Here is a 22,928-nt window from a genome sequence, read left to right as displayed (position 1 = left end):
AGGTGACGTATATGTATCAAAAAAGGTTTGAGCCATGCAAAAGGTTTACTTTGCTAGATCGACATGGCAGTTTAAAACTATACACACAGGCTGCCATGGCAGGCCTGAGACATGTTTAACAAGGCTACGTAAGTGGGTGGCACAATGAGTGATGCAGGCCCACAAGTAGAATTTAAATTGCAGGCCCGCGGCACAGGTAGTACCACATTACTAGGACTAACAGGTAAATTAAATATGCTAGTTGGTTGTAAGCCAATTCTACCATGTTTAAAGGAGAAAGTGCAAGAACTTTAGCACTGCTCAGCAGTGGTAAAGTGCACCAAATCCTAAGGCCAACAAAAACGAGATCAGTAAAATCGGAGGCGCAAGGCAAAAGGTTTGGGGGAAAACCACCCTAAGGCTGACAGTTCTAACACAAATGATTTGCATATCTCTCTAATATATATTTCCAGTATCTGGATTTAACAATTGCAAGCGACCTTTGTGAGATGAATGAGGTATTATACCAATAGTTTCCCACTCCAAGATCCAGAAGGCTCTCTTGCAATGTTCAACCATGGAATTCTATGGGCCTGTAGGCCAGTGGGTAACTATTAATACATTTTACAGCCTCTTAGTCTGGTTTCAGATCAACGGTTACCTAGGGCGAAGTGAATACAAGATAAGCCTCAATTTCATAGTCTCTGAAATGGATTTCAGGGCAAAATCTAGTCTTACTCGCAATAGGGGAGAGCTCTGTGGAAGATACAATAGGGATCTAATGAAGGTGTTCTCACTGACCTCAAGTATTGTTGCATCACAAAACCCCCAGAGCTCAGAGCAGCATAGAGCAGCATTAGCTGCATGTGCACTATATGTTTCTAGTGCCAGTGACACAGAGGAGAAATTAACACATTTTGCAAACTTAATAATTGCAGCTGCTTTGTATTTTATCATAGTTAAGTTTTTTAGAGATGTGAGGGGCCCATGATTGACAGTCCAAAAGTCTATTCTCTAAATAATCAAATTCTGACACTTTCTCCAAAGTGTCTTCATCCAAAAATATCTTTCATCTGAATTTTATCTGACCAGTCCAAGACACAATTTTGGTTTTCTGTGTATTGATCTCTAACCCTTAGAAGGTCACAGTCAGAAAAAAGTAAACCCAATACATTTTGGAAAAGGTGACAAAAGGCAGACAGACAGAGCAGGAGAATATGACATTGAGACCCAAAAAACCATGAGTGCAATCCAAGAAAGAAATGATGATATCACAACTCCATCTGATGCTAATGTGGATAATACAAAGTTGGAAATTATCAATTTATCTAACAGATCTATTGATGTTGATGAGCACAGTTTGCTATGTAAAGGTCTTGGATTCTGTCCCACACAATCTGGAGATTTATCAGATGTACATGTTGATTTGTTCAAATTTATAAGAACTTTGAAATTAGAGGAGTACTTTAAAGATCGAAATTGTGGTGTATCTCTTGAGGGACTGAGTAGAGAACAGGTCACACATAGCATTGAGGATGTTCGCAATATACAATGTCTCCTTTCTATCGAGGCAGGGGAAGAAATGGAGATGGAATCCCTTTTGCAAGATCTAGATATCATAGAAAATGTTGATGTAGACAGTGGACTAAGACATAAGTCCAAGTTTGTGCCTAATCTGGGCTACCATCCAAATATTGATAAATTCCATGAAAAGGTGACTGAAGATTTGTACAAGTTAGAAAAATCTGAGAAATATCTGAAGCAAGACAAACAGAATCTGACCAGAGGTGAAAGAGAGGCACTGACCAGGCTAGAAAACGATAGTAATATAGTCATCAGGAAAGCCGATAAAGGCAATAATGTCGTTATAATGAACAAAGCCGACTATATGGGTGAAATAGATCGACAGTTAAATGATAAGACCTGTTATGAAGTATTGAAGAATAATCCCATAGCCGAACTCACCTCGCAGATAAACCTCAGGTTGGGAGAATGGAAAGAAACATGCCTCCTAAATGACTTAGAATATAGATTCTTAAAAGTGAGCAATCCACGTTTCCCTTGTATCTATATACTTCCTAAACCACATAAGAAAGTCAAATTTCCACCAGGAAGACCGATAATTTCGGGAGTTGGATCGCCTACTGAGAAAATGTCAGAGTTTGTGGACCAAAAACTACAAAGGTATATGTTTAATCTGCCATCTTTTTTAAAAGACAGCAAAGACGTCCTGTCCAAACTGAAAGATTTTGCTTGGTCGGATGAGCTTTTATTTGTCACTTGGGATGTTGTTAGCCTTTACACGTGCATTGAGCATATGTTTGGTCGTTTGGCAACACAGTCCTTCTTAGATAAAGACGGAGATGACAACTTTGAACATAATAGGATGATCTTAAAAATGATGGAATTGATTCTCACAACAAATGTATTTCTCCACGATGGCAAGTGGTATCGTCAGCTGTGCGGCACGGCAATGGGCACCAAATTTGCCCCTTCATACGCATGCCTATTTATGGGATGGTACGAGGGGCTCCATGCATGGGGCAGAGATGCCTCCCCTTGGACACAGAATATAGTGTTCTGGGGTAGGTTTATCGATGACATCATATGCCTCTGGTCTGGTTCTGAAACTTGTCTACATGACTATTTTCACTACCTCAATGATAATCCATACAATGTAACGTTAACAATGACCTACAACAGAGATAAAATTGATTTTCTAGATCTACATCTATACGTGAAAGATGGAATGATTCAGAGTGCTTTGTATCAGAAAGAGACGTCCTGTAATGGAGTACTCCATGCTACCAGCGCTCATTCTAGATCTGTTATCAAAAATATCCCCTACGGAGAGCTAGTAAGGGTAATAAGAAACTGCTCAGAAACAACAGTCTTTGAAAAGAATGTCTTAGAGACTGGAAGTAAATTTTTGGAAAGAGGATATGAAAAGAGTGATGTAAAATCAGACATTTCCCGAGTGCATCAACTAAGTAGAGACTCCACTCTGGAGATCAACACTAAGAAGAGGAAGATTCATAATGATAAGCCTCATTTTATAACTAGATACGCCTCACACAGTCAAAGGATTTTTAGAATCTTGAAAAATAGCTGGCATATGCTATTGGAAATACCCGCCTTTAAAACGACTCTCACTAAAAATCCAAGTGTAACCTATAAGAAGGGGATAACACTAAAAGAAAGACTGTGCCCCAGCTATGTGACCTCATCACAGAAACCTTCAACATGGTTACCTACAAAACCGGCTGGTTTTTTCACATGTAGCTCCTGCAACATGTGTGCTTTTGGTAAAAACAAAACGAAGGAATTTGTGTATAACACTCAGAAACAGTACAAGATCAGAGAGTTCATTAATTGCAAAACTTGTTATGTGGTATACATATTGGGTTGTAAATGTAATCAAATATATGTAGGAAGTACAACGAGGAGCCTAAAACTAAGAATCCAGGAGCACAGAAGAGCCATAGTTACAGGGGACCCGAGGTATCCTATGGCTGAGCATTATAAACAAGCTCATGCTAATGACCATGCATTCTGGTTCTTTGGAATTGAACATGTGGCAGCATGCAATAGAGGAGGTGATAGAGCTCTCACCTTAAGACAACGTGAGTCTAAATGGATTTGTAGACTACAAGCAATCAAGTTTGGTCATAATACTGATAATGAATTTCATTATTTTCTGAACTAAGGCAGATATTAATGGATATAATCTTGTATTCAGTTGAGCCAAATGAAGCGGTTGAAAATTGTGGCATCTAAATGTATTATAAAATCTGTCCAGAAACTACTCAATCTATCAATGTTTATACTGGTGCTGTTGTACTTTTAGAATTACATTAACAACCTGTACTAAGCGAAAGATAAAAAATGAACATGACGATGAAAGTATCTTTTGACTGTTGTCTTATCTGATCTGATAACAAGACAAGTTATGCAAGTTTTGGACTAACAAGGGACCTCTACAAAAATCTAAATTGTATATTCCCCCCCTTTATGGTTTTTTAAGATACAGCTAATACACCAGGGCTGTATATTTGTAAGATTCCGCTGTGGATTACTTTCTCATTTATTAAATGGCAACAAGGGTTTTCTTTCCACAAATCTAAATCTTATATTCCCCCTTCTTTATCGTTTTTTAAGATACAGCCAATATACCAGGGCTGTATACTTGTAAGACTCCGCTGTGGATTACTTTCGCATTTATCATAAGGCATCTTTTTGAAGTGTCACGCTGCTATTTTTACATAATTTTTTAATAGATTACACAGTTAATGATTACACTTTCTGTTCTACTTAATTTCCTCTTTTTTTCCTTATTAAAGGATCTTATGACCAACCATAATATATTGTATGTTTTTGTATTAATAATAGCAGTATACTTAAATTGCCGCTTTAGCACGATTCGTAATAGTATTAGATTTATAACTCATATCATTATATTAGTCATCATTATAGGCTCGTACCATTATCTTTTCATTTATATACATGGCTAGTATAAGAACCAACTTAATGGATTTAGATACAACTGACATTTAAAGATGGCCGAAATTTTAGAGCATGAAAACGGTATCCTTTGCTTAGTTTCCTTTTTCATATTTCTACAGCTTTCGTCTTTCAGTATTTTCTTTGCCTTTTTATTAGAGGATAGCAAGGGTAATTATTTGAATTCTTGTGTGTCTCATGACAGCGAAAGAAACGTATTTATCAGTCGTTTCTGCCCGAGTCGTAATCATTGTTAGAATTACGATTTACATCGACACTTTCTGATTTACTAAAGCACAGATTATTATTTCTTTGTTTGAAATCGGATATTTATCCAACGAGCGTTATATTCAGTATAATACAGTTGGAAACATTTATACTTTAGACACTTCAAAATGGCCGAACCGTTTGCGAGAGGCTTCCCACATACAAGGCTGCTCCAATGCGAGCGTCGCGCAACTATGATGTCACTAATTACGCGTCTAATATTCAAGATCAGGTGTTTCTGATTTAGAGGACCCAAACATGGTATATAAGCGGCGGGAAACTACTATGGAGTTTGTCGGTGAATCGGAGAGAGAGCAGGAATCACGTATCAAGGTATTTCCATGGCAAATAGAACTCTGTAAACTTGTTTAGATAGTCAATATGAGGTTAATTTGGTGTCTTTTTAGATGTGACAAATAATGTATTAGTTTTGGTCAAAAATCTGAAACTTTAGTCTGTTTGTCTGTTGGAGCAATATTCAACTTGGTTGTCCAGCCTTATACATTTTAATTAGATAGAAGTATTACCCAACCTCCCATGGCCTTCAGAATTTGCCTTCTTCTCCCCTTTTCCTCCCCCCTCCTCCCCCCTTTTTTTCTCCCGCCTTTTAAGTTCTTCATTAGGAATCAGAGACTATGGTTCTTAGTGTATACTCATATATATGTCATGCATTGAAGCTACAGATAAAATTTAGTATAGCTGTGAATGCCTAATATATGTATATAAAATAAATTGCGTTTTGTGATTCCTATGATTATCTGGTGGAACTATTGTTCATTTGGATTCTAAATATTGATTACTTTTTTGAAGTATCCAGCAATTATATAAAGTATCGATTCCATTTTTTCAGAAACACAGGTTGAATATGTCTGTGAAAAGCTTTAAACCTTCTTCATCAAAAAGAAAAAATTTTTTTTTAAGACATGAGTTAGTCTTCTAGTTTCATATGTCCTAGTTTGAACGTATATACAGATATACAATTTTGTTGGTAAATATCAATCTGTTCACCAAAAATGTATTTATTTATATAAATATATATTTTTTATTAGGTGTTTGATCGATATTTTGCTGTTCAAAAATTGAGCGTCTACTTTTGTAAATTAAGACTTTCCGCCTTACACAACCATTTGAAGCTATCGTACAGGTGAGAACCGAGTCATTACTAGTAAGAAGTTCGATCTATCAACTACTAAATTGTTTATGGTTACGGTTTGTCTTCTGTTCTGATTTTCAAAATCGAAATCTCTGGTCTATTCCTCTTCCAATAACGGTGAACATTGTGGAGTCTCGTGTCTTTTATAAACGCCATATTTTTATGTCATTAAGTAATGATTTTAATTATTAACACAGCTAAAGAAACAGCCGATTTATTAGCCATCGAAATACAGACATTAGAGAGTCAACTCAAAGTGGGAGTACAGGTCACTGTATATAAGAAGAGACTAGATGAAATAACCAAGAATCTGAATGAGATCAAAGATGACTTGGTGAAATTTAAGGTGAACAAATTAAAGAAAGATCTTGATCGATTCACTTTGGAGAAGGTCTATCCTTATATTGCTGATAACTATCAAACCACGATGAATAGAAAGAAAGACAAAAGAGGACAACGAGGATGGCGGAAGGATATAGATGAGTGGACCTCTAATTCTGATGAATGGAGTGATTCCAATGACTCAGATTCTGATTATATACCACCACCTTTTGTGAGACGTGGCAGAGGTAACTCACAAGTATATCCACAACAGAATCCGTGGTGGCCACCACAACCTTGGCCTTATCCTCCTCCTTCCCTCCCTTTTCATCAAGGTCCATCCTTTGGAGGTCCCATCTATCCTCCTTTTTTTGGCCAGGCCAGAGGGAGAAGAGGACGCCACAGAGGAAACAACAGGGGCCGGGCGATGACTGGACCACAACAAGTGAGTTGGGATCCCTCGATAGAGCAGCGAGTGACCCGAAGTATGACGGCGTCCACAAACGACCCGACTGTTTGATAGTCAACTTGAGCTCCAAACACCTTACAGATCTTGAAACTAATGTTCTATCAAAAGGACTTGGCTTTGTCCCTACTAAATTAGGTGACAATTTTTTGATTCATAAGGAGTTCTTTGAATTCTTTCGTAAAGTTCGATTACATTTTTTCTTCTCTGAGAAAGGAAACACTGAGACCAGTTTAATACAGAACACTGGTCTGAGGAATAAATCGACCTTTATGCCTTCATTACAACAGGTACCTTCTGAAGTGCATACTTTTGAGAAGGCAGTCCTTAAGGATTTTGAATTGAGCTTGCGGTCTCCCAAAAATACATTTTGTAATATATCCAACAATGAACGGAGGTGCATTCAAGAACTAGGTAATAATGAGAACATTACCTTCAAACCAGCTGATAAGGGTGGAGCAACAGTCATCATGGATACCGTAGACTATCGGAAAGAATGTCTACGACAACTTAATGATGCTAATTTCTACACACCCATTGATCACGACCCTACCTTGAGACTACAGACACGTATCGGGATTTTGGTAGAGGAAGGGCGACAGGAGAACTGGATTACTAAAAATGAAGCAGAATTTTTGATCCAGAAAAATCCCAAAATTCCTGCGTTTTATATCCTTCCCAAAATACACAAGAGCCAGAGACCACCTCCTGGCAGACCAATTGTGTCAGGCATTGGCTCAGTTTTGGAGCCATTGTCTAAATTTGCGGACCATTTCCTGCGTCCCATGGTGGCAGAAATGTCGTCCTATATACAGGATACTAAGCAGGCATTGTCTCTTCTTGACACAGTTACCTTTGACCCTACTACTTGTTTGATGGCTACATATGATGTTGAGTCATTATATACCAATATTCCGCAGGATGACACTCTCGAAATAATAGATTTACTGTTAGAGAGCCATCCGCGTGATGACCAAACACCAAACTCGTTTGTAATGCAATGTGCATTTTTGGCACTTAAAGAATTTTTTTTTACATATGAAGGGAAGTTCTATTGGCAAACTACTGGAACATCTATAGGGAGCACTTGTGCCCCCAGCTTGGCCAATCTCTATATGTATAATTTTGAGTCTCGTGTTATTTTTGACATTAGCAACCCCTTTACATACCATCTAAAACTTTGGAAGCGATATATAGATGACATTCTGGTCATATGGGAGGGTGACCAGATGTCTCTAGATTCTTTTTCCCTCTGGTTAAACACTCTTGATCGTAATCTTAAATTTACAGGGGAATCAAGTAACACTACCCTCTCCTTTTTAGATTTACGACTTTACCCTGGTTATGGCAAAATTCAGACAGAACTATGCCAAAAACCGATGGCACGTAACTCCTTGTTAAGTTTCAACAGTTTCCATCCACGAGCACTCTTGAATAATCTTCCAGTGGGTCAATTTCTTAGATTACGCAGAAATTGTAGCGAAGTATCGAGATATAAAATACATGCAAAAAATTTATGCCAAGAATTAATATCTCGCAGCTATCCTAAGAAACTGGTTTTTGGGGCTAACAAGAGAGCACGGAATAATAATCGGGAGGCTTTGTTGGAATCTTATGTGAAACCAGTCAATAACAAGATGGTGTGTGTAACCACCTTTAGTGATCAATCCGACAATGTGAAAAAGGCTGTCAATAAAGCTTGGCACATTTTGAATACAGGAAATCTGTCTTTAGAAAGACCTCTGTTCGCTTTTAAGCGGAGTGGTAATTTACGGGACATGTTGGTACATACTAGACCAAAAACTAAAGTACAAGAAATGAGACAACCAACTATATGGGGAACTACACCAGTGGTTGGACATTTTCCATGTGGGTCATGCTCGGTTTGTCCTCTTACACAAAAAGTGACACAGCTTGAGTTAGGCCTTGATACTCCTTGGATTTTGTATACACACACGAATTGTAACACAAGTGGTGTCATATACATGATCAAATGCCCGTGTTCACTTGTATACATAGGTATGACCACAAGGAAGGTTAAACAAAGAATGATTGAATACCGCAGTGCTTTTCGTTGTAAAAAAACCAACACGTGCATGACAAAGCATTTTGTTGATAAGTCACACAAAGAAGATGACTTTACCTGGGTGATTATTGACAAACCTAAATATAACGTAAACATGGGTCCTTTAGAGAGAGTACTATTCCGCAGGGAACAGAGATGGGTGTTCCGTATGAACAGTCATGTTACTGGGTTGAATGAAGACATACTGTGGAATACATTGTGAGGTCTATTCTGTGACAATCCCACCATGTATTGTTTCTTCGCATTGTTGTACCATATCTCTGATTACTTGTTGGGGTCTTTGTGGAGTGTAGTTTGATGTTGTCTCTAATCGATATCATTTCCATACCACCTCTACACTCTTTCGAAGAAGAGGGGCCAAACTCTAGTGATCCAGATTTGACTTACTCCTTCGTTGTCCTAATCGTGAAGGAATATACTTGAAAAGAGTGGATTGAGATATTTATAATCATACGCAGTCTTTTAAACCAGTTCTAAGAGACACGTAATTCATATATAATATTTTGAGTATTTTTTCTTTTTCTTTTTGACGACAATGATTTAACTGTTAGACACTACATGTCCCATAACACATTGTACTGGGACATGAATAGAACAAAGTGAGCTGTAGCAAATAATTTTTACAGTTACATCTCCTTTGTACACTGAATATGGGCCAACCTGTATAAATAACGATACCGCCTCTAAATAATCAATATTGGTGGTGTCCTCCCGTTTTAAAGCCCAATCGGAACTTTTTCTTTTGTTTACCGTGAACCGGAAGCTCTGGTTGACTTCCGGGTCGCTTTACCGTGTAGAGTCAACACGATGAATATAAGGCAAATGCGTGACGGATCAGCGTCTGCTCCATTCGGGAGACACGCACGGAGTGAGTCGGTGAGTCTGGTTCCTCTGTCTGGATTTACTTTTTAATTACTTTCCTGCCTTTGTGTTCCGCTCGGTTGAACTGCTGTTCGAGATTCTACTCGCAAATACAGCAGCGAGTGGTCATTAGAACAAGAGCGCGCTGTGGTTGAAAAACTCTTTCCAAGCGTTTTTGTTTTTTGTGTGTTAAAGAGGTCGGCACTACTTTGAGAGGCAGTATCTATACGGGTTAGGGTAGCCCATTATAACATCTGATGTGCCATATTTGTAGTGTGGGATTGCTTAACCATCCATCAATTCCACTTATTACAATATTAATATGGGCAGCGAAACATTGTGCTTTAAATTAGGAGAGTTCCACAGTATATCCTTGTGAGTAAGATAGGTGTTTCGTGTTATTCATAGTGATGTGTCCATTTATGTGTACTTGTCTGTTTTTACATATTTTAGACACCCGTTTGCAAAGACCATTGAAGGGTATTGGCAGGTAATTCACTGCTTAATGGTGAGGATAATACTCTTCATTCCATATTCACGTGTGTGCCACTTGGGTGTTTTTTCTGGCACAACAATGTATATACACTTGGTGTTAGATGTTGGGAAAGAAATTGTGAGATTTTGAAGGCTGTTATATTCATGTATTACAGAAAGAAGACCCAATGATGCTGGTCATTCATGAGACCTACAGAATTTAAGTATGGTTTTTTGTCACATTTTTTAAGCAGAGCGACAAGACAATGGTCCTGACGAATGCCACAAATTTGTATCAACAGGCAGAAACATGTTGACCCGACCTAGTCAGATAAGAAATTTTATATTCTTATCGTCACACTACTTATTTTAATCCATCCATTAGGGAGAGCCATTAAATATTTTTTCTCCACATTGAGATGGTTTTAGATTCACATTAGATATTATTTTTGCACTCTGCCCCTTACTCACACACTCACATTGGAGTATAGAACACCTCAGCTCCTCTCCTGCGGGAGAGTTGTAGCTTACACAGAGTACCTTGCGGACACTGTGTACAAGAGGGGACCCAGTGATGAAGCATGTCACCATTTTGGTGAGTGAGGGTTCTCGTCTTTAAACTCTATACTGTTCACAGGTACAATCTGTAAATTTTGGATATATATTTTTTCTCATTTTTTCTTTCGTTGACTATTTTCCAATTCTTTCCATTGCGGTATTTTTTGTGAATTCTCATTAAGTAATGATTCTCACAACCTTTTGAAGTTATTGTACTGGCGAAAACATAGCCATTACTAGAAAGAGGTTCGATCTACAAACTACTAAATTGTTTATGGCCACGGTTTTGTCTTCTGTTCTGATTTTTTTAAATCGAAATCTCTGGTCTTGGTCTACTCCTCTTCTAGTGATGGTGAACACTGTGGAGTCTCGTGACTTTTATAAATGACAGATTCCTATTTCATGAAGCAATGATTTTCTATTTTGTCTCTCCATTATATTTGATTCAATACTGGTTTTTGTTTTTGCTTTAGATTTTTATTAAGAAATCTGATAGCCATCATTATATTGGACCTCCTCATCTTTAATATTGAATCACTGGCTCTCTAGACACATTTATACCTTCTGCAACCGACGAAGGTGAGATAAATGGTGCTATTCAACCCCCTCTCTTTGAAATCTCTTGTTATTAAGCTCAGGTTGTTCTAATTTGGTTTCCTTTGTCTTAATTTTTTAGATTAATTCTGATATTTTGGATGTCCTGATGTGGGATTTGCTGTCTATTTCTTATTTACCAATCATCAAATAAAAAGCCTATACTTGACTTGCTGTCATTTTGAGGTGAGATAATAGTTTTTACCTTTCGAGTCTTAGTTTTGGAATATATAAATTTAGAAATGAAATATTCTTTTGGATTTTTTAAAGAATTTGTCAATATGATCTTTGAACATAGTACAGTGATTAATTTGTCTATTGAAAGAAACATATATAAATAGGGTACTATAAAATATGTAAAAGAACGCCAACAAATAAATTTGTTTTTAGGGCGTCTTATGTACATAATGACTCCATTTTTGTATCTTTATATAATTGTATAATCTAAAACAAAAATCTTTTTTAACGTTTGTAAATATGTGTACATCCGTCAGTTTTAATGAGTGTTAGAAAAATGTCTTTTCTATTCTGTTACAGCCCTGAAGAAGTTCCGTTAAAATTTGTCTTTAAAGGAACGAAACGCGTTGGCTGTTGTTGTGTTTTTATCAGCTATGAAATAAAAGTCAAACAAAGAAACAGAAAAACACTTTGGACTCTCTATTTTATGTTCAGTGCACCTCCATTTGTTGTGAATAAATTGTCAGAGATTCTCTTCTGAGGCACCACTAGGTGAATGGTGCTGGAGTTATTGTGCACTAACAGCCAGATAAGGCAGCAGCATTATTAAAAGTGAGGTGCTACTATTTAAGTCCATCACCTTTGGTTGTTTTTGATATCACAACCCAATACATTTTGGCCTGCTAGTGTTGGAGAATTATTTTCATCGTTGGTCAGAAAGGCAATACAAGCATTGATAAACAATAGAAAAAGAGATGGAACCAGAACACAACACTGGTGAATTCCTTTGTTGACTTGGATTTTGCCATTGCTGCCCCACGAATAGGACATGTTACAACGTAAACTTTTACAACACATGCTTTTACAACGCAGTTTTTACATCGCAACATCCTTTACACCACATGATTTGACAACGCATGCCATCACAACGCATTTTTAGAAACTACACTTACAACGCATTCCATTACAACACATACCATTACAACGCATAATACTTTTAGGGCAACAGTAGTGTAAGTGTTATATAGTGTAGGGGTAAAAATTACTATTCCCACTCCAGTGAGTGCAACAGTAAGGTAAGTGTTAGATAGTGTAGGGGTAAAAATTACTATTTCCCACTCCAGTGAGTGCAACAGTAGGGTAAGTGTTGGTTAGTGTAGGGGTAGAAATTACTATTCCCACTCCAGTGAGTGCAACAGTAGGGTAAGTGTTGGATAACGTAGGGGTAAAAATGACTATTTCCCATTTCTTACCTTATAATGCATTGTAATAGCATGCGTTGTAATGGCATGTGTTGTAGGGGCATGCGTTGTAGTGACATGCGTTGTAGTGGCTGCGTTGTAATGGCATGCGATGTAATGGATCATGCGTTGTAATGACTGCGTTGTAAAGGTAGTGCGTTGTAATGACTGCATTGTAATGGTTGTTTCCCGTGCCCCACCACACTTGGCCATAATTGTCTGAATAAAGGCATATGATTCATTTCAAGAGACTTGGAGGAACTCCCAGGCCGGTAAGCACCTCCCATAGTCTCCGTCTAGGGGCCTAGCTTAAAGTGGCTCACACATTGACAAAGACAATATAAAGATATCCCTTTTCGATGTCTACTGCCCTCAACTTGGACAGTAGAAAACAAAATGCCTGGTCCATCCTTCCGGTTCTGGATCTGAAACTTGCCTGGAAATGTCAACGTTTGTTGTTTTCTGTGATCTAGACAGTTAATTTCTCAAGTATTAGGTTACAAAAATAAATTGGAGATTGTTTATGAGACTAATGATACAGTAATTTCCTGTATTGTCTCTACTACCCTTTTTATGGCTCGGAATGACCTCCGTCTTTCCAAGAGGAGGAGATTGGAGCTTCTGCAGCTATTGAATTGTTAAGGTGGTTTTTATAAGTGACCCAATCCACAGCTGCAGTTCAAAAGTGGTCAGTAGGAATCCTGTATAGCCTTAGTGCCTTCCCTGACTTCTGCAAGCTAACGGCCTTCATGGCACTTGACAATGAAAAGGTAATTGGATAGTCTATATTGATCATATACTCAAAATAGCTGAAATGAACAATTATCTCAGAGGTTGGGTGCTGTGGTGGAAGAGAATAGATGGCATTAAATGTACAACACAGTCATTTGGCTAGATGTAAACATCAGGTCCCAATGATACAATTCAACTTCCATGGCTCACTATATGCCGTATATAAAAGTTACTCCCACGCCTGCCTTTCCCAGTCAAATGTCGCTGTTCTAGTAGCATGTTTATAAAGGCCCTTGCTTCAATAATTTTAGCCTTGTCGCTATGTTTCATGGCCGCTATCAGGTTGGTCTTATTTCCCTGCAAGCAGGAGTAAACTATTCTCACTTCTTTGGTGCTTTCTGAACTAACTTGTAGTCGTTTTCAAAGAATTCTTTAAGTGTGGAGAAAAGTACATTGTGAGTTTGCACAGTGGATAGGGGCCGTTCTAGATTGACCCTAAAGAGAGCCAGTGCAGGAATCACTGCTTTATAGATTTTAATAATCTCTTCATGACAGCAGATAGTCTCTCATTTAACATTTTTTTATTACTTTTTATAGAAAGTACTGGAGCGCAGTCATTAGAAAAAACCACCTGTTGTGGTACCAATGAGCCCAGTAGATTTAAAATCAAGGGATCATGATTACTTCCAAATCTAATGATTACTGTCAAATCGACCAGTGAGCCCCATATTCTTACATCCAGTAGGATGTAATTAAGGCTCCCTGTTATCTGTTTTTACTGATTTTGTTAGATAAATACAGACCGACAGACATTAATTTTTTTGTCTGTGTTTATTTTCAAATGTGGATAAAAATAGAAATTGGATTTTTTTTAGAGTGATTCTAAAGGCTGTCAGTCATGACTGCTTGGCCAATAGCTGTGTGGATTGACAGGAAAGGGGTTCAAAAAGATGGGATTTCTAGTAAAGAGGCTTAAACTACAGTAGATATGCACAACCTTGATACTAAAATGTTCATGTTTTCATATACGTGCATTTATTTGTCAACTGTGGGTGTTCATATCATTGACAACTATTGGGCCTTCAAGCATAGAAATATGCTAGTTTCAACTTAATTTTTTCACAAAATTTAAATTAAGTATGGATAAATACAGATAACATTAACAAAAAATAAAATATGGATTAATACAGACGGAAATGTCAAAAAAATAAATACCATAAAACTGTGAGCCCTCGATGTAATCTATATTGCTTTGCTAAGTACCACTCCGAAATGTCGGGGTAGCAATCAAATCAGAATGGGAGCGGCCATTACAAGCTCGAAGACCATGTGCCAGAGGAACATCTACCAGTTGTAATGTGGCCCCGTTCACCTCTACCTGTCAAGGAATGCCCCGGTAAGCATCCTAATCTGCAGCAACCTCGTTAATTAGGGCTGAGTGCTCAAATATGGTATTGAATTCTCCCCCCATGATGACATAATGCCTTGTAATATATACGCTCAATTAAGGATCAAGTAGTGCAATACAATGTGATTCCTTTACCTTACTAATACTCCTTGAATGGATGTTAATAAGAGGAAGTGGTTTCTCCAGGTAGGTTGTAGTTTTCAGCCCCTAGATATCTGGTGAGCCTCTATCACTCTCCTATTTCATCTTGTTGAAAATAAGTTCTTTCTTCAACGCTTCTTACATTTTAGTTTATATTACTGTACTAACATCTATCAAATGTAATAGAGTTGAAACATTAAATTTTCCTGACCCTTAATGACAACAGTGCTTTGAGATGTCAGTTTGGCATGTGCACTGTTTTTTATGGTCAGTACTGTTGTATGTGGTGCAGTGTGATTGTTAGGCAGGTCAAACCGCCCAAATTTGGCAGGTATTCCACCTTTATTTTTTATTTATTGCCACAGAGACAAAAAGAAAAATGAGCATGAAAACAACATCTTCAAATACAAATACGTCAGTATACAAATGCAGGGTATAAAGGAGCATTTATAGAGAGGAAGAAGAAAAAAAGATGAAGAAGAATAAAAAGCAGGATGAAAGAGAGAAGAAAGAAAAGAAGAAAAAAAAAAGAGGAAATACATATGATTGTTAGTCCCAATGAAGACAAGACCAAACCCTACGCAGTTTTAGCAAGGAACGGGGGCCTCTAGCTTTTGCCAATGCAGGTTCCATTTCGAAGACCTCCCTCGTCATAGACCAAAATTCGTTAATACTGGGAGGTGTGGCATGTAACCAAAGACGAGCTATACAAAGACGGGCACAAGAGGCGATAATAGAAGCTAAGGGTTTAGTAAGAGACCCAGATTCCATAAATAATCCCAGAAGTAGTTCTTTCCCCGAGAGTGGACTATCATAGCCGACCCAAGTTGACAGAACCAAAGTGATATTAAACCAGAAATCCGTCAACCGAGGGCAGGTAAAGAACATATGGTTTAATTTGGCAGCATATTCCTGACACTAAGGGCAGTTGGTCTTAGCAGCAATTGAATTATTAGCCCATTTGGAAATTCGCTCGGGAGTGTAACATAGCATAAAAATAATTATATGCTGTTGAAGTTTTAGATTGACAGATGTTATAGCCGAATCGATGGTTTGAAGAGACTCTTGTATTTCCTCCCTAGAGATATCAAAGCCGAAAACCTGGCTACATTTAGCAGCAATCTGTAAGCCATCGTCACCGACTGCCCCAATGAGTTTTAGATAAATTTTACCGATAGATCCTCGTCCCTTAGTACTGACAAGTATAGACAAGATCTCACATGAGCTGGACAACTCTAATAGTCCCCGGCCTCGAGTAAAATAGTCCCTAACTTGCAAATATTTGAAAAAAGTGGGTATATGAAAGATCAAATTCTTCTTTTAGTGATGAGAAAGTTTGAAAACCCTGATCATCATACAGCTGGCCTAACCGCGTTATACACTTAATTTGCCATTCTTTCCCGATATGATCGTATAATATATTAGGAAACAGAGGGTTCCCTTATAGCAACATATATTGATGCAAGTCGGACATTGCGTAGATTTTGCAGATTTCACGCCATATTTTGGTAATGTCTCTAACAACTTTAAAGCGGACACGTTTGAAATAGTTAGGATCGGATGTTTGATACAGTAAAAACCCCGTATTAGGCCCACACGCCAGCTGATATAAAAACCAATTGGGATTTGTATCAATTCCTCTGAGTAGGCTCTGTATCCGTCCCATAAACGCTGCCCAAAAGTATAACTTAAAATCAGGGAGTTTAAAACCACCTTGTATGTATGAAAGTTTTAGAAATCGGATAGCTCTTCTAGCCCGTCGGTATCCCCAAATAAAACTACCTAAAATACTATCTAGGCGTTTGACAAAAGAAGATGATATAATTAGTGGGATGGTACGAAAAAGATATAGAAATTTTGGCAAAATATTTCTTTTGACCACATTGCACCGTCCGTAAATACTAAGAGGGAGATGGTGCCAGCATTGTAACTTCTCAGCTATTTTCTTTAATAATATATTGTAGTTTAGTGGGATAATTTCATTCACTTGACTGCTAAGACATACCCCCAAATAGATAGCTGTCTTTGTAACTCCAAGGTTTATTGGCGAGGGGACTAATTGAAAATGTAGGATCGTCTGTGTTTTATGCAGATTTAACCTGTAGCTGGAGAAGGAGCCGAACCGTTGTGCTTCATACATGATTGCAGCCATAGCTTTAACAGGGTCGGCTGAGAAAATCGCAATATTGTCCGCGTAAGCAGTTAATTTTAGACTTATCCTGTTCAAGACAACTGGATCGATATTGCCATTAATCAGTAAGTGTTGAATAAAAGGCTCAATGTAGATAGCAAATAATAACAGGGATAGAGGGCAACCCTGCCGGGTGCCCCTCTGAACAGGAAAAGATAAAGAAGAAAGCCTGTTAAGTTTAATTGTAGCTGTTGGGTGGTTATATATTTTCTGTATCGCTGAGATGAACCTTAGACCAAACCCCATACAAGAAATAAATACCCATAGTGTTTCCCATGTCACCCGGTCGAAGGCCTTCTCGGCGTCTAACATCAGCATGCCCATCTGCTGGCCTAACTGACCCGAGACATCGAAGGCAGCTATTGCAGTGTTAGTATGGGCAGAAGTGTCTCTTCCGGGAACAAAGCCATGCTGCTGCTCTGAGACTATTAAGTGGATTACTGGGGCTAGGCGAGCAGCAAGAATTTTAGAAAAGAGCTTAGCATCGGCATTAATCAGCGCTATTGGTCGATATGAACTCATATCGTCAATAGGCTTCCCCTTTTTTAAGAAAACGACGATGTTAGATGTGTTCCGCGAGAGAGGAACCTCTCCTCCTTGAAGAATAGAGTTACATACCTTAAGAAAGACGGGGACCAATATATCTTTAAAGGTTTTAAAAAACTCCAGTGGAATCTTATCTTCGCCGACGGCCTTGCCCGCCGATAAGGCCTTAATAGCTTCCTCGATTTCAAGTTTATCAATGTCTGCATCCAATGGCTCAGAAGCCATCAGACACAGAGTTAACAACTGACTTTCCTGTGTGTATTCCGAGATGATCTGTTCTCCCGAACTTCCTGAGCCACTGTATAGGTTAGCATAAAATAATACAAATTGTTCGACAATGTGAGCAGACCTAGTGTATATTAGGCCGTCCACCCCTTTTATCGTTTTTACGTGAGTTTTAGCATTTCGGTCTGCAATTTGATTAGCTAGTAGCCGGCCGACTCTTTCACCATACTCATATTGTTTAGTCCGAAGGTTATGGTAGTTATTAGCGACTTTATCTTTTAACCTTCTTTTGAGCTTGGCACGTGATTCTACGACCTTTTGATACAATGAATGCTCAGTCTCACTCTTTATGATAATAGCCGCAGCATGCTGGTGCTCCAAATCTATGCACCGTTTTTGCTCCTTGTCCCACTGTTGATAGCCCAATCTATTTTGCCTTATAATGAATTGGAGTGTAACTCCTCTAGCATAAGCCTTTAAACAGTCCCATACAATTGCGATTGATGCCGAACCTATGTTAGAGTCAATATTCTCGCCGAGTGCTTTACGCATCGCTTCAATGTATTCCTGATTACAAAAAAGGTGTCTAGGGAAAGTAAAATCCCGGACTGGTGTTTGCGTACTCGACTGTAACTGTGCTGTTAGCATAACAGGATTGTGGTCGGAAGTAATTTTAGGGCAAACTACCACCAATGCGTTTTCCAAAATAGAATATTTGGCAAAAATCATATCAATTCTAGAGTAGTGCTTATGGGCAAATGAAAAAAAAGTATAGCCTGGGATATTAGGGAATAGCCTCCTCCACGAATCTTTGAGCTGATGCAGATGTATAAGCTGATGTATAGCATTCCTAGTCTTACACATTCTAGCGCGAGCAGAAACATTAGTGGTATCAATCTTCCTATCCATTATGCAATTAAAATCACCCATCACTATCTTATCACCAGGCCATTCCAGCAGCTCAGGTATTACATGCTTTTCATTTCTATCAAGCTGCCATCATACAAAATGCTTCCATAGACTTTAATGAGTCACCCGCAATGTAAACCTATTTACCCTCTAAAAAAAGTGTTAATTTCTCATTGAGAATAATGGGATCGCCTTCTTAAACACCTTCCTTCACTTCTATTTTTGAGGCACAAGGTTGACAGGTATGCTAGTAAGCGATACATAGGTTAAGCTTTTTATAGCACTGTAAGAGTTGTTTTTTCTTTCTGCATAAATTGGGCTTACACTAACTTGAGTTGTGTTTACACTGTCCTCCATCTTGCACCGACGTCACAATATTTAATGAGATGACTATTTTCAAGATTCACAATAACAGAGTGTGTTTCCAGGGACTTTCTCTCACCCTACTTAACAAAGGACATTTTAACTGTCCTAGGCTATTGTTATACAATGTGTCAATGAACCGCTCAAATAAACTATGAAAACATCTGCAAACTTCATGTCCTGCTGTCAGGATAGAAACTTTGAATGTAGTCTATAGTAAATTATTTCATTTTAGCTGTTCCCTATTGGTGCATATGCTGAGAACCATGTACCCGTGTATGAATGAATGTCTTTATCTAAGTCCTATAAAAGGATGGGCAGACTTCTAGGTATGGAACAGCCTTTTTTTTCACCTTTAGGAGACGAATCTTTACCGGATTTCACTTAGAACTGTACTGAGTTATCTGTCATTATTTGGACGCCTTACTCCTAAATTTATTTATAGTATATTCTATGCAAACTGCTTATTAATTATTTATTTGAATCCTTGAAACGACAATTATGGCCTGAAGTGAATGTTCCAGTTGGGGAGCACTTAAATCGGTATTAAGACTACATCGCTCCCAAGCCCAGCCGTTGGCGCCCCCATGAGTTGGATTTTAGGATAAGTTTCTGCCCAGACAGCACTCATTCTGAATTGAAATTTCTGCAGGTTGTCTCAGATCTGATGCCCAAGTAAATCCGAAATAAAATGATTTATATAAAATCACACAGTTCAGTTGATTTGGGAAACTGAGACTTTAATATTGTTTTCATGGTTACACATTGTTATTCGCTACTGGGTAAATATCTCCGTAAATGTCGGTTTCTGTTTTTTACTGAATTTGAGAAAAGGTGATGAAAGTTGACTGCAGTGTTTATAAGCTTACTTCATGTGATGTCATGGGGTCACAGATCCTCTTACGTCATCTAATGGGATGCTATCAATTATGCTAATTAGTACTCATTCGGATATTTAAAACCTCGAGAGCGCAGAAAATAGCCTTCCACAAACATCTATATGTTTATATGAGGAGCTCCATTTTACATATTACGAGTATTCCACTTAGAGACTTTTAGTTTACAAATCTGCAGTTTGAAATGGGCTATCTATTCTTGGAGAAAGAATACACCCTGTCCTAAGGGTAAACACGTTCCGACGGAGAGCGGTCAGAAAAAATCGGGCCAAAACACAGATTGAATAGTTTGAATCGCCGATTTATTATCCAAACTATGAATGTACTAATGAGCCAAAGCTTTAAATTCCCCCCGTAGCACCTATTTCAAAAACAAGTTTAGCTCGCTCGGTTGAACACCGTTCTTTCCAAACCTTTTCACGCCAGCAAAATTGCGCCCTCACCTGGCTAAATTTTTTCATCTCATGTAACGCTTTATTTGACCCTAACAAAAGAAAGAAAAGCTTTCACTGCAATACTACAACAAAACCACTCGCCGTCAAATAATTAGACTACAAATCTCATGGAATGACACGTGAGAAACTGAGCGGAGCCTCATGGGAACTGTAGTCTTAAATCTGTCCGGAATTTCTTCCGGGACATCGCAGTCTACTGTTGTTTCCGTGGTTACCTGATGATACCTGCTCAGCAGCGGAAGTGCGTTTTGGTATCTAGCTTCCGGCGTGTGCAGCTGTCAGTTGAGCAGCGGCGGTAGAAACAGCGGCTGGTTTGAAATGCCCGGGAGTACCCGGAGCAATGAACTTCTCCGAGCTCTTCAAACTCTCTGGGCAGCTTGGGGCATTCTCCCCGAACGGAAAGTATCTGGTAAGCGGGGCGTACATCCTTCTTTGGGTAGAAGGCAGTGGTAAAGGAGTGTGGATACTGTACCATTAATAGTGGACATATGACTTCTGCGAGCGCTGCCTTGATAGCAGTTAGGCGCGCAACACCCATTGGACTCACAGGGCTTCAGCCCCCCCCCCGTCGTGTGTGGCAGCCCGGGATGAGACAGCTTCCCCGGCAAAAAAGCAGCCGCACCCGAGCACTTCACAGGTCTTTAAAAGACCATTTGCATGTTAATGAGGCCTTGCTGTTGTTTCACCCCTTCTAAGAGCCCCTGCAGCTCCATTCTGCCTATTGCTTAAAGTTCAGCTCCCCCCCCGAAATTTTTGCTCAGCCCCCCCCGAAATTTGGCTCTAGTTGCGCCTCTGATAGCAGTGCTTAGCAAAGAGGCAAGGGGAGACAAACGACAGAGGGAAGAATACCCTGACGAAGGAACAACACAGCGACTAGTAAAAAAAAAACAGCCTTCTAATGTCGCAGAAAATTCACAGTTCTGGAGGGCGCAGTTGGTAGATGAAGATCATCATACCCGAGATGGGACTGGAAGGATACCAGCAACGGATGGTGGGTTTTCAGTGCAGGTGGCGTTTTCAGCTCGCCGAGGGAGAAGATGAAAACGGGGGAGTAGTGCCCGGGAGAGAAAGGAACAGTGGCAGGTGTAATATGAGGATTTGGGGGCGGAGGGGGGTTGGGGAGTACAGAAGAGGTGGAGCCTGCGTTATAGAAGTGTGTGCGCGTCACGGAAGAGAGGAAAAATGTGAGAAAAACAGAAGCCCCGATTTACCGGCTGTGAACTGTGCGTGGACAGAAGTGGTCATGACGTTTTGATAGCCAGTGACGGATTTGTACGCTAGGGCATAACAATGTGCACGGAGACTCCCAGATGTGCGACCGGGGAAAACCCGACTGAAACATTTAGCGAGGGTAATCAAATGCGGCAGTATCGGTTCAGTCGTAGACTGCATTGTGCGTTTAGCTGCAATTACAATACAATAGGCAGCATTGGTCAATTAGTGTCATTGTCCATATCTTTCAGGAGACACTTGAATTTATGGAACAAGGGTCTTATGGAGCAAGAGGCTTGACGTTTAGTTTTGTGTGGGAGGAGAGAAAACAGTCTGAAGAAAGGTAACGTAAGAATAACACGTTTAAGTGTTTTATACTCTTTCTTACTTGACATGTTAAACTTGCAGATTGTCTCAAAGCTTTAATGTTAAAGCTGCCGCTGAGTGGTCGAGACGATGAAGGCTCACGCTTGTTTCTGCCCAAAGTTCTGTATATGCCTTTGGTCTCTTGGGACTTACAAGACTAATAAGAACAGAGCTGGTGTCACAGATCTTGTTGTTTTGGAACGAACAATCTGCTTTCCGCCAGGGACAGTTGGTCTTACTTTAGCAGCTATGCAGTGATACCGATCGTAAACGGAAGTGTGTTTTTGGCTACGCCTTTCATTGGTAGAACACGTGAGAATTTATCCACAGACCATCCCCATGCTGTACTTCACCAACGTTTTCCTAAGTCCGTAACACAGAGGAGGAAGCTCTGTTGACTTTATGCAGTCATCCTTTTAGTATTCTATTCAGTTGCTTTGCGTGAAGTGATGGCAGATCTTCTGTTCACATACTTGGCTTCGTAATACGGAAAACGGCATACACACCATTCTCACGCATGCTAAAATGAACTATCCCTTATTTTGAAGAAAACTTCTTTTTTTTTTTTTTAATACTATTTCTACTCAAGATTCAGTCTTACTTGGTCTCTTTAACTAATTTTCCCAAGATTGCTTCTATAAGGTCTGATTGATCTTGTGATTTATGCATGTTGTAAATCAACTGTACATGACAGTGCTGTTTTATTTTTTGAAAGACCATTTCGCATCATATTTTGTTCATAGGTGTACAACTAAGCTGTAAGAGGAGGTGAAGTCCATAATTTGAGCCGTACGCCCAAATCTTGAC

The 22,928-nt window shown here is 39.0% G+C and overlaps 2 protein-coding genes across 5 annotated transcripts in view; one reads left to right on the top strand and one right to left on the bottom strand.

The window, feature by feature from the left end:
• Window positions 1-22,928, bottom strand: part of TP73 (tumor protein p73) — a 527,553-nt gene that overhangs the window by 484,922 nt on the left and 19,703 nt on the right. The gene's annotated exons all lie outside the window — the stretch shown is intronic.
• WRAP73 (WD repeat containing, antisense to TP73) overlaps window positions 20,761-22,928 on the top strand; it is a 486,503-nt gene continuing 484,335 nt past the window's right edge. For 2 of the 3 annotated variants that reach the window (XM_085608851.1, XM_085608850.1), the window contains exon 1: window positions 20,763-20,952. In XM_085608851.1, coding sequence (XP_085464977.1) covers window positions 20,884-20,952 — 69 coding nt within the window. In that variant the 5' untranslated portion in view covers window positions 20,763-20,883. Of the gene's footprint in view, window positions 20,953-22,928 lie in introns of all 3 variants that reach the window. The other variant, XM_085608852.1, reaches the window with a different exon arrangement.

This window comes from Triturus cristatus, chromosome 1_2 (assembly GCF_964204655.1).
Source record: "Triturus cristatus chromosome 1_2, aTriCri1.1, whole genome shotgun sequence".
Taxonomy (NCBI): Eukaryota; Metazoa; Chordata; class Amphibia; order Caudata; family Salamandridae; genus Triturus; species Triturus cristatus.
Note: the sequence above shows the minus strand (reverse complement) of the source record. Positions and strands in the feature narration are given on the sequence as shown.